This window comes from Dipodomys spectabilis, unplaced genomic scaffold (genome assembly GCF_019054845.1).
Source record: "Dipodomys spectabilis isolate Male_0828 unplaced genomic scaffold, ASM1905484v1 ptg000042l, whole genome shotgun sequence".
Lineage (NCBI taxonomy): Eukaryota > Metazoa > Chordata > Mammalia > Rodentia > Heteromyidae > Dipodomys > Dipodomys spectabilis.
Genome location: NW_024870719.1, coordinates 12,057,475 through 12,069,706, shown reverse-complemented (window position 1 = coordinate 12,069,706; position 12,232 = coordinate 12,057,475). Strand labels below are relative to the sequence as shown.

The 12,232-nt window shown below is 34.2% G+C and overlaps 1 protein-coding gene across 1 annotated transcript in view; it reads left to right on the top strand.

Annotated features, from left to right (window-relative positions):
- Mdga2 (MAM domain containing glycosylphosphatidylinositol anchor 2) overlaps positions 1-12,232 on the top strand; it is a 722,905-nt gene that overhangs the window by 694,273 nt on the left and 16,400 nt on the right. Inside the window, exon 11 of the mRNA XM_042677867.1 lies at positions 8,539-8,716. Coding sequence (XP_042533801.1) covers positions 8,539-8,716 — 178 coding nt within the window. The remainder of the gene's footprint in view (positions 1-8,538; positions 8,717-12,232) is intronic.

Sequence of the window (12,232 nt, the reverse complement as noted above, 5' to 3'; positions counted from 1 at the left end):
TTAATTTTAAGGTTATATAATACATTTTTTGACAGTTAGCAAAGCAGTTTATATGTACAATGCATCTTAATCTCTGTTATCATATCAAAATCTTCATCCTGCATTTAGGCAATCTTTCCCTCATATTTTTCAATGTTTTTGTATATACTGGAGATTCTTGCCCGAATTCCTTCCCCTTCCCCTCTTAATTCTTCTAGCCTCTCACCAGAATTACATGGTCTGTGCTCTCCTTGGAGTCTTTCAGACTTCAGTTATTTCATTTCTAACTCCTTAAACCTGAGACTCTTTGATTTCCAATTAACCAGCAAAAACCTGGAAGTAGAGTTTTGCTAAAATAGAAGAGCACCAGTCTTGAGCCAAAAAACTCTGGTAAGAGCATGAAGCCTTGATTTCAAGCCCCAGCACTATCAGAAAAGAAAAAGAAAGAACAAAGGGAGGGAAGAAAGGAGAGTGAGTAAGCAAGCAAGAGAAGGAAGGAAGGAAGGAAGGAATGAAGGAAGGAAGGAAGGAAGGAAGAAGAGAGGGAGAGAGAGAAGAAGGGAGAGAGGGAGGGAGGGAAGGAAGGAAGGAAGGGGACAGGGATGGAGAGAGGGGGAGGAAGGAAGGATAAAGATGAATTTAGCGGTTTTAGTGTGCCAGCACTAGGGCTTGAGCTCAGGTCCTGTACTGTACCTGAGCTATTTGTTCAAGGCTAGTGATCTACCACTTGAACCAAGGCTCTACTTCTGTCTATTAGAAAAATGATATTAAACCATTTGTGAAGGCATGGAAAAACCTGGGAAAATATGTTAATTGAAGTAAATCATTCCCAGACAGACAAAGAATGTATGTTTCCTCTTATATGTAGAAGCTAGATTCAGTGTATAAATTTATAAATACATTGAGTGATATGCAAGTGTATACAAATGTATCGACTAAATTATGGTAGCTTCAAAGGAGAATTCAATATAATTCTTTAGAAAGGCAAAGTCAAAGTTCAGCAAAGTAGAAACTGGAAAACAGGTACTTGAAAGGGGTGAGATAGGTTCAAGGGGAAAGAATTACAGGAAGGAGGAGAAGATCAGGAGAATGCAATCAATATTGCAATGTAAATGCTACAACATTAACAAGAGGGAAGGGGTAAGGGGGGGAGTAGATGAGAATGTCAAAAGGGGTAACCTTGATCAAGATGCACTTTATTCATAAACTGCATTGTTAAATGTCAATTTCTTTCTACAAATGCTTAATGATAAAAAAATATGTTTAAAAAAGAAACAAAGAGCTGGTACCAATGGTTCACACCTGTAATCCTAGTTACTCAGGAGGCTGAGCTGTGAAGATAGCATTTCAAAGACAGCCTGGGCAGGAAAGTCAATGAGACTCATACCTCCAATAAAACACCAGAAAAAAACAGAAGTGGTGTCTTGGCTCAAGTAGTAAAGAGCTAGCCTTGAGCTGAAGAGCTGAGAGACAGTGCCTAGGACCAGAGGTCAAGCCCCATGACCAACAGGGGAGGGGGAGGGGGAGGGGGAGGGGGGAGGGAAGGGAAAGGAAATGGAAAAGATGTCAACTCCAAGAATCTGCTCTAGACCTTCTGCTTAATATGCTGAAATGAACTAATTTTGATATTTCTAAAATAAGGAGAAATTTTAGTTTTTTTCTTTTTTACTCCAGAGACCTACTTTTTCCCAGTATTCTTTTAATTATTGACTGTGATAAAAATCACAAACCACAGCTCTGAATAAAAAGTCACATTATAGGGAACTTGGGGGTTTTAGGGCTAAATAATACAAGAGGAACATATCTCTTAGGAAAAGGCAAATGGATTTTTAGGTTGACATGGAAAATTATTTTAACACTTGTTTCAGAGGTGCCAGTCCCTGGTATCTGTAGTTAGGATTTGGAACCCACATTCTCTGAGGTTCTTGTGGCTCTACCTTAAATATAGAGCATAATTTTGCAATTTCTTTTGTATATGTGCAAGCATTGCACTTGACTTTCCATTTTTCCATTTTGCACAGCTCACTGATAAACAATATGAAGTGTTTAATTTCTTGTGCCTCCAACCACTGAACTATATACTTTCATTACAACTTTAAATTAAAGACTTGGGAATCAAAGTTATTGCTTTTTAATACATATATGAAGTTATATACTTGGAATTTGTAATAAGTAAGGACATCAAGTAAAACTACTTGAGTAGAACATCTCATTACAACGAAAGAATATCTACCATCTCTCATTTGGGATGTACTACAAATACTGAATGATATTAAGGTTATATTATGCATCCAGAAAACTGTGTCTTCATTAAACAGTGTTTCTTCAGATAATAGTAAAATGTGAAAGTATGATGCAGATATATTTATGTTTTAAATGATTGCATCTACTTTTGGAAATAAAATTATATCTTTGGTACATAAATCTAAAACTCTAAAAACAGAGAAAGAAATTGTCATTCACATCAACTTACTTTGTAGAATTTTTCATTATACAAAACTGCTAGAAACTTTGTTGTAAAGTTCACTTCATGGTTGTCTATGAAACATGAGTGCTTTCTGTGGAACTGAGTTTTGTGTTCTTTTCCTGATTTTGCCAGGATGTAGTTCTCATTGCAATTTCCAGCAACACTCTTTGGAAAATAATTAAATACATCGTGTGTGCTGGAATTTAGTCATCATTACCAGATACTGAAGCCATAACAATTAATCAATAGGAGATTTTTTCTAGCTGGTAAACTGTGTGCAAAACACCAGTATTCTATGTGTACTGGAAGTAATTATGTATTGATTCTGATTAAAACAATTAAGGTGACCATACATTTAAGTATGCAAAGGAGTTATCTGTGGTATAACAAACTTTGGTACTACTACTGTGGTTGTACAACCTTAGAATTGGTAGGAATTCCCTTAACTCCCATTGCCTCAGTTTTTTAATTAGTAATGTAGACTTAATACTAATTACCACCTACTAAGATGTGTGGTAGCCTGAATACATTCATTGTAATACAGTTAACACAGTGTCTGGCACATACGACGAAAATATGTAGTTTATTCTGTTATCTGACTTGACAATAAAGAGTTAACACTAGTTGAAGAGACTACTATTTTGCAAGATGGAGCTGTGCCTCTTAGAACAAAGCATTTAGATTACCTGCATTCAAAGCACTTTGAAGGAGAGGAGAGACTTTGTAAAAGTTATATTTTTTAGACTCCATTGAAGCAAAATTGGCAGTCTTCTTCTGTCTCCCAGGCTTACTAGGAATTTGTTCTAGAATTGCAGTAGTATACCAACACCCAAGTTTGTTTTTTTTAATGAGATCCTCCAGTGTCTATCATGCATAGTTGATTATGAGAAGCAATAAATAAAGAGTATCAATACAGCAAAAATAGAGACTATTAATTAAAAAAAAAATTCTCGGGGATAATCAAGAAAAAGCAACAGGGATACCTGTATTAAACAATAAAGGAGAAAGCCCTCTCTTATAATACAAAGAAGGGCTTTGAATTTCTGCATTGGAAGTCTATAACCTCTCATTCTTAAATTCACTTTTTAAAAAGACAAATAATTCCTGAATGCCCAGTGATGTAATCATAGTTTGTATATCTACCACAAATTTAAAAGAACAAAAATTAGCTAACTAGGTTGAGGTCCCTTGTTTATCACTAATGAATACTGACCATTCATTTCTATTCACATACCTTAACCTGTGCAACCAATATCCTGAACTTAGTGTGTTTGCTATTCCCGTGCATTTATTTATATTCCAATACAAATCTGTCTTCCTCTTCAAAATGTGTGGCTTAAATTTAGAGTTTAAAATATATTTGCTTCAATTATTATATTAGCGAGGTGCCTGTGGCTCATGCCTCCTAGCTATTCAGGAAGCTGAGATCTGAGGATCACATGGTTTAAAGCCAGCCTGAACAGGAAAGTCCATGAGTCTCTTATATCCAATAAACCACCAGAATACCACAAGTGGTGCCTTGGCTCAAGTGGTAGAGCACTAGCCTTGAACTAAAGAGCTCAGGGACAGCGCCCAAACCCAAAGTTCAAGCCCCACAACCAACCAAAAAAATGGATATTAACTCATTATTTCTTTCCTGAAATTCATACATGCTAATGTATAGAGCTCTATTTCCTTTTCTCATGCTATACTGTGCATTCCATTTTATGGATTGCTTATAATCTATTGCAACACTTTATTGATGGGTTTTTATGTCATTTTTTTAAGTTTCTATGTCAAAAATGTCCCAGTCCCCAAATATAAGTGTTTAACTTCACATTTACACATTTTTAGTTGAAACTTATTTTATTTTTGAGTATTTTTGTAATCTTTTAGTAGTTGTACAAAGAAATTGCCTGTCACTGAGGTAGCTTTTGAATACTGTGCATCTTGATCAATTCTCTTCTACCCCTCCTAACCAACCCCCTCCCTCACTCTCTTAATTTTAGGTTAAGTATTTTTTTTACCATTTAACATAGCAGTTGATGTGTACAATGTATCTAAATCTGTCATCCCTTCAACATCTTCAACCCTCTTCAACCCACCCATTCCCTTATATTTCTGTAGTATATTCAATTAATTCTTGTGAGCATTCTCCTCCCTTTTCCCTTCTTCCTTCTATTGTCTCCCCTAGGCTCCACCCTCACTCTTGCAAGTACCCATTTCCTGGTACTTATTTTGTTGAGGTTTGGGTTAGTCTTTTTAAAGAATTATACTATTTTTCACTCTCCATAGTGTCTACAACACTTCACATTTTTTTCATAGTTGAATTGTTCTGGCATCCTTTTACCACTTTACATAATTGATTTTTGAGGAGATAACTTTCATAGATCTCTTGAAATTCTGCTGTTTGCCCTTTTACTATAGCTAACCATTTCAAGATCATTTGCCCAGAAACATCCTCAGAATGTTTGTGCCCTTAAATGGAAAAGTTACATAGCCAATATAAAACAAAGTTGTGGACAGGTTTTGGTATTGTCAATTATACAATAAAAGCATTTGTTAGCCCATAGTTCTTAGTCCTCTGCTAAACAATCAAGGCCTGTTATTACCATGGTGACTTCTCAAACCGAAGAAACAAATGCCATCAAATAGAATATGCCCTCTACGGTATCAGAAATCCTTTCCTTTGGGCAGTGGCTTCCAATTTTGCACTAATATCCATGAAACATTTGCAATTTGCTAGCTTATAAAGAGGGTAAAATCTCATTCATATCTGACCCCCCTACACACTAGATCTGATCATCATAAAGAAACATTGTTTGGTATTGATAGTCTTTAGTACTGTCTACCCAGCAGATATTTAGTATTTGTCTATCAGGTTTTAGAATATATGGTTGTATTTAATTTCTATTTACTAGATTCATCGAGAAGTAGAGGGTAACTTTGTTTGTTTGTTGGCTAGTTAGTTACTTAGTGAATTAGCTTTATTGGTGTAAGGTATATTCTTATTTGCTCTCTCTGCTACTGAATTCCCTTTTTGCTCTATGATTGTTTTGATTTTGTTATTGGTAATTTCAATGCTAGGGTTTGTTCTCATGCCTTCATGCTGGGGAGGCTGTCACTTTCCTACTTGAGTCCCTCCTCCAGCCCTGCCCTTTACTATTTGTCCTTTGCATTTCCGTCTTTCATTTTTTCTTTTTCTTTATGCATTTTCTTTCCTTCTTTTCATTTTTTTCCTTTGAGATAGTGTCTCACAACTTTTTGATTGAGCTGGAAATTTCATGGTCCTGCTCTCAGCCCACATGAGCATTGACACAGCTAAGAGATTTTAATATATTCTGTGTAATTTTATATATTGCCCTTATCTTCCTCAAACACTGGCTTATATTCATCCTGTTTAAGGAGAAGTATTCATGTGAGCAAATTTTCCACTGAAAATATTAGAATTGAATATTAACCAAATTTAAGATTAATTTATCTATTGTATGATCTGTGCTCTTCTCTTGTGTACCAAATCAGTGTAATCCCTGAAGTCATATTTTTAATTATCTTTTATAAACTTTTTAATTTAATTTTACTGATGTATACAAACATAACCTTGTCTATATTAACAATTAAAATGTAATGGTTTTAAACATATCTCTGTTGAATAATATTTAAATCTCAGCAAGCATTATTTTACTTTTCTATTTGCCTTTTTAATTTAGTATTTGATTCACTTGAGAGATTGACTTCTCTATATGATATTTGAAATAATGACCCAGTATACAACACAATAGATTTACAGTTGTTCATAATTTGTATGACTGCATTAAATAAAACATATTGGAGATTGTCATTTACACCAGAATAGCCATCTGGGATATATAATTTAAACTAATGCACACCTCCAAAACCAATTTATAGATTTGTGGATAACATACCCATGAATATACATACTCACAGATATAGATAGGATTGTGTACATGCATGAGTAAACATGTACAAAATGGTGTATATTTCACATGCATGGATAAATGTATGTGTGCATGTGTGCATGTGCGTGTGTATGTGTGTGTCTATAAAGAAGAGAGGGTCAGCAATAGAGAGAAAGTGAGAAAAGAAAGTAAGAGACAAAGAGAAAGAGATGAGAGAGATGACCATGTGAAAGCTAAGGGGAAACGGGAATTTTAGATAAGCAAAATTTATAATCGAAAGATTTTGCCCTCAGCTGTTCACCAATTCAGACCAACGTGAACTTTGATTTTTAACAGTTTGACAGTGCTGAGGCAGAGAAGGATGAAAACCCAAGGCCAGTCCAAATGAAGGTAGTTTCTTCACTTTAATCTGCCATTTCAAAGTGTTTCACAAAGTCAATGTGAATGACACCATTGATGCCCTCAGGAACAAGCCAGAGCAAAGATGCATCAGTAAGGACATTACTTCTATGTCCCCAGGAAACTTGTTATAGAATTTTATGTCACACAATCACTTTCATACATCATGTATTTTTATATTAAAATTTTTTATCTAAAGACAAGTGTCCTTCATGTATACATGTCCTTCATGTATCTAAATATGTATGCACACTGTTGAATATAAGTTAAAAAATAACCATGAGTGTTGTGAAAACTAGCAAAATATTTAACTTAAATTAACAATTTAAAATATCAAACAGATCTTTGAAGACTAGATAATAGATTTAAAAGAAAAGATATTACTTATTTGTAAATGGGAAGACTAAATAAATATGTATATATGGAAGAAATCAGGAGAGAGAGGGAGAGGGAGACAGGGACAAAGATAGAGATACAGAGAGAGAGATGCAAAGGAGGGGAGAAATTGATAGATCAATGCTCATTTATATAACGACAAACAGAATCATTTCACTTTTACTGCTGCACTCACTATATATGTAATTAGATGTTAGTGATTATTATTTACTCATTTGTGATACTAAGAGGACCAGATTTAAAATACAAGCATTATGAAACAAGCATTTAGTAGATCTTTGTTCAATCTTAGTTATCTGATTTATCAAATTCCTTTGTCTAGTGTATCAATCACCTTAGAAAGTAATAAATAAGCCTTAATTTTTCTCCCTTTAATATATATATTTATATATATTTACATATATCTTATTGGATAACTAAATTAACATACTTCTTAAGGTTAAACAATTCTCGCTCACTTTTTAGATTACCCAAACTGAATGTAACATGATAGATAAAATTTGATGAATTTGGTTTCTATATAAGTAATTTTCCTTTTTGGTACTCTCTTTAAGGTTTTATAGTTAAATTAAATGAAATTAAATGAGGGGCTTTTTTTTTCCTTTTGTGAATCTCCGGAAGATTTTGTAACTGTTCTATAAAAACTACTTCAGTGTGAGAAGTAGTTGGAAGCCATTCTTTCTTTAACTTGTTAAGTCAGAGTTACATCTTCATTGCTTTACTGTACCGTTTTGAAGTCTGGTCCATCTTGTCAAATCCAATGGTAAATTCCTAGTCTCACCTTACATAACATACAAGCATCCTTCCTATAACACTGTCTTCTGAACGCCTCAAAATAAGAGACCCCTTACCACTAACATTTTAATACTGTATTCTCTTGCTTTAACTTTTTTCTTTATTGCATATTGATTATTTGAAATTATATTGTTATAGTAAATAATAATTTCATTTTTATTTTGTGCTGCTTTTTAATAGAATTAAAAAATTAAGGAAGGAGTCTTCTCTGTTGTGTAATCCTAATGTTTAGACTGTATCATAGCCACTGGTATTAACAAAACACATACAAAAAAGTTTGAGGTATTCAAGAATTTTATATTCTACTAAAATAGTATAAAAATTGTCGAATTTATGTCACATTTGCACCTCCTGACTCTTTCCTAATAGTGACATAATAGCTTTAAAATAATTGCATATATTTAATCTCTGATAATTTGACAATTATCTTCAGACAATTATCTTCAGACAATTTCTCATTGAAACTTCAATCTTAATAAAATGTATTATGTAGTACAATATACTTATTTAATAAACTTACAGGTTTTTAAATTTTCTTTGTATACAATAAATATCCTTGAAGAAAATACTGGGAATATTATTTCATAATTATTTTAATTTCAGGCTGGACAACAACGATGGTGGGAACAGGAGATTAAAATAAATGGGAATATTCAAAAGGGAGAACTAATTACATATAACTTGACTGAGCTAATTAAACCAGAGGCTTATGAGGTCCGACTGACTCCTCTCACTAAATTTGGTGAAGGAGATTCAACCATTCGTGTGATCAAATATAGTGGTAAGTAGCCTTTTCTTTAGACTATATTCAACTTCTTGGAATATTTAATTTGAAACTACATAAAAAAAATTAGATCCAAGTCTTTCCATTTCCTAACAAATTGGGCTGTGTCATTCTTTCTGATGGAGGCATAGAATTCCATTGTGTATATGTACGAATTTTCTTGATCCATTCATCTACTGAGGGGCATCTGGGTTGGTTCCATATCTTAGCTATGATAAATAACGCTGCGATAAACATAGTTGTGCTGGTAGCGTTAGTGTGGTCTTGTTTGTGATCATTTGGATAAATGCCCAAAAGTGGGATTGCTGGGTCATAGGGGAGCTCTGTGTGGACTCTTTTGAGGAACCTCCATACTACGTCCCAAAGTGGTTGAACATTTTTACACTCCCACCAACAATGCAGTAGCATTCCCTTCTGGCTACATCCCCTTCAGCATTTGTTCTTGGAAAAAATTATATTAAGTGCCAGGCCCAAAGAAACATAGATCCCATGGTTTCCCTTATTTGCAATAACTTGTATATGTCTGAGACAAGCGGAAAAGGTCAGATAAGATGATATTAAACGAAATGAACCCAAGATAAGGACACAAGTGGTTTTTCTTTATTGCTACTGTTTCTAACATATTTATAAGGTACCATGTGATTTTTTTTTGTTGCTTTGTATGTCCCTCCCCCACGGTATAACCCCTGTTTTCACTGTATTTGATGTTGGTATAATTTGGGGAGGGGAAGGGAAAAAACCAATTGTTTAAATCGGGATATGAGTTGACCCATTACAACAATGAGATGTACAAGTCGCTATGTCGAAAAACGAACTTTACATTTAGGAGGGGGGAAGAGGGAGAGGGATTTGGGGTTGGGAGAGATGTGACTGTAGCTGTGGAGATGGAAGGGAAGGGATGGTAGGGGAAAAACAAAGGAGGAGGCAACAATGCTTGGTAAGAAATGTACTCATTACCTTTCTCATGTAACTCTAATCCCTCTATACAGTATTTTCATAATAAAAAAACTTATTTAAGAAATTTAGGTCCAAGTAAAATTTAATAAAGTGGTTTCTGGGTCACCAATCAGATGACCAAAAGCAATTAAGCAATCAAAGAACTAAAAAAAAAGTTCTAATCACCATATATCAGTACTTGGTTACCAATGTAGAGATACAGTAACCATGAAGCTACGTGAGGATATCAAAAATATCCCTTTATTTTTTATTCTACAAATTTGATCACTATATGTATGTAGAAGTATATGTGTTTAAGGTGATTTAAAAACTTTTATCATTATTAAGTTAGGATAAAAAGATAAAAAATATTTGCATGGGTTTTAGATGAAAATGAATGTATTTCACTTTTAGAGGGATTTTCAGTTAATAAAAAAAAATAAACAGAAAGTTCATGCAGCTTCTCTCCCATGTGGTTTCTCCTCTATGAATATCCTACTTGAATGAGGGAATGTATTACAATCGATTAATGAATATTGGTGCATCATATGGATTTTGAAAAGTGTTTAATGCATATCTACTATTTCAGTCGGATATCGGACACGTTCCTTGTTCTAAAAATCCCATTACTGTGGTTTAATCTCTACATCAACCCAATGGCCGCAACTGCAGGTCACTCCCTGCCCCTGTAGCATATGCTCTGCCACAAAATTGTGTAGGTAGGATAAGTAACATTTCTGAACTCACTCATTATCCTGAACAATGCACACTTAAATTGTGTCTTCTGTGGTTTAATAGCTCATTTCTTTAGATGTTAATATTCCATTGCAAATACCTTTTGTTTATCTTTTCACACACTAAAAGGTACTATAGATGTTGAGTTGCTATGTTGTTGTTATTGGTGGTGGTGGTGAATTTTATTAAGATTGTTAATGTTACAGCTGTCTAAATGTTTGTATGGGGGTGTTAATGATAATTGAATGCTATCAATTATACGTTATATGCATAAAATACTTCAACTCACTGGGAAGGTGGCTCAGTGGTAGAGTGCTTGCCTTGCATGCATGAGGCTCTGGGTTCAATTCCTCAGCACCACATAAAGAAAAAAGCCGGAAGTGGCACTGTGGCTCTAGTGGTAGAGTGCTAGCCTTGAGCTGAAGAGCTGAGGGACAGCACCCAGGCCCAGAGTTCAGGCCCCACGACCGGACCCAAAAAAAAAACAAAAAAAACTTCAACTCTAATATCCTATTTGAGGAAAATGTAAGAGAGTAGAAATGTGAAAAAGAAAAATTGATCTGTAGTATTTTTCTAGAATTAATAACTCAAAAGAGAATAACAACAAGCAGATTATTAGGTTAATGTATTCTAAAAAGATAAATATTTGATATCTTGAACTTTTGTAATGTTTAATTAAAGTATCTAATATTACTACAGTATGATTTAGGGTTAAAAGAATCAATGATTAATATTTTCGTATTTACTTCATTCCTTCAAAAACTATCAATCTTATCATTTCTTATTGAAGCTTAACTTAAAAAAATAATAGAGCTGAATGCTGGTTGCTCACACCTGTAATCCTAGCTACTCAGGAGGCTGAGATCTGAAGATGGTGGTTCAAAGCCAGTTGGTGCAGGAAAGTCTGTGAGACTCTTATCTTCAATAAACCAGTCAGAAAACCGCAAGTGGAGTAGTGGTTCAAGTGGTAGAGCGCTAGCCTTGAGCTGAAGAGCTGAAGGACATTGCCTAAACCCAGAGTTCAAGCCCCACTACTGACAAAAAAAACCCCACTGGGAACTCATAAAAATCCTTTGTATCCATATTCAATCCTCTCTAAAATTCAAGATGCTTAATGTAGAGTAGAATATTTATACACAAACATTTTCAATAGCTTAAGATGTCTAATGTAGAATGGAGTATTTATAGATCATCATGTAATAGAAAAGCATTATTATTGGGCTAAGCATGGGGGTTCTAGCCTATAATTCCAGGAACCATTAGAAAGATTACAGTCAGTGTGGGCAAAAGTTAAAGACCTTAACTTAAAAGCAGCTAAACTACCACTTGGGGTTCAAGTGGTAAAGCAGTTACTAATAAGCACAATTAAATTCTTGAGCATGAGTATTAAAATGTTAAATATTTAATTACAATAAAGATTTGGGTAAAAGATACTTTTAAAATATTTTTATTATCATTACATAGTTGTGCAAAACATTTGCCATTCAAGGAAAGCAGTTTATGACTACAACGTATCTCAGTCAGCATCCCCTTCAATATTCTTACCCATAGCCCCATCCTATACTTTTCCTCACTTTTCTTAATTTTGTAGGATATTCATTGTCATTATGTTTATTGGCTTTGGATGCCATAGGAAAAACCAAGTGTTGGGATTATATAGACATTTATTTCTCCCACTTGTCAAAGTAGGGAAGTTCAAAATCAAGAAACAAGATTAATCTCTGACCAGAGCTCTCTTCCTGGCTCATAAATGGTCACCTTCTGAGGTGCCTCATGTGGAAGAAAGTTTTTTTAATATCTCTTCCACTTCATAGAAACCAATCCGTTAGATTACAGTCTAAT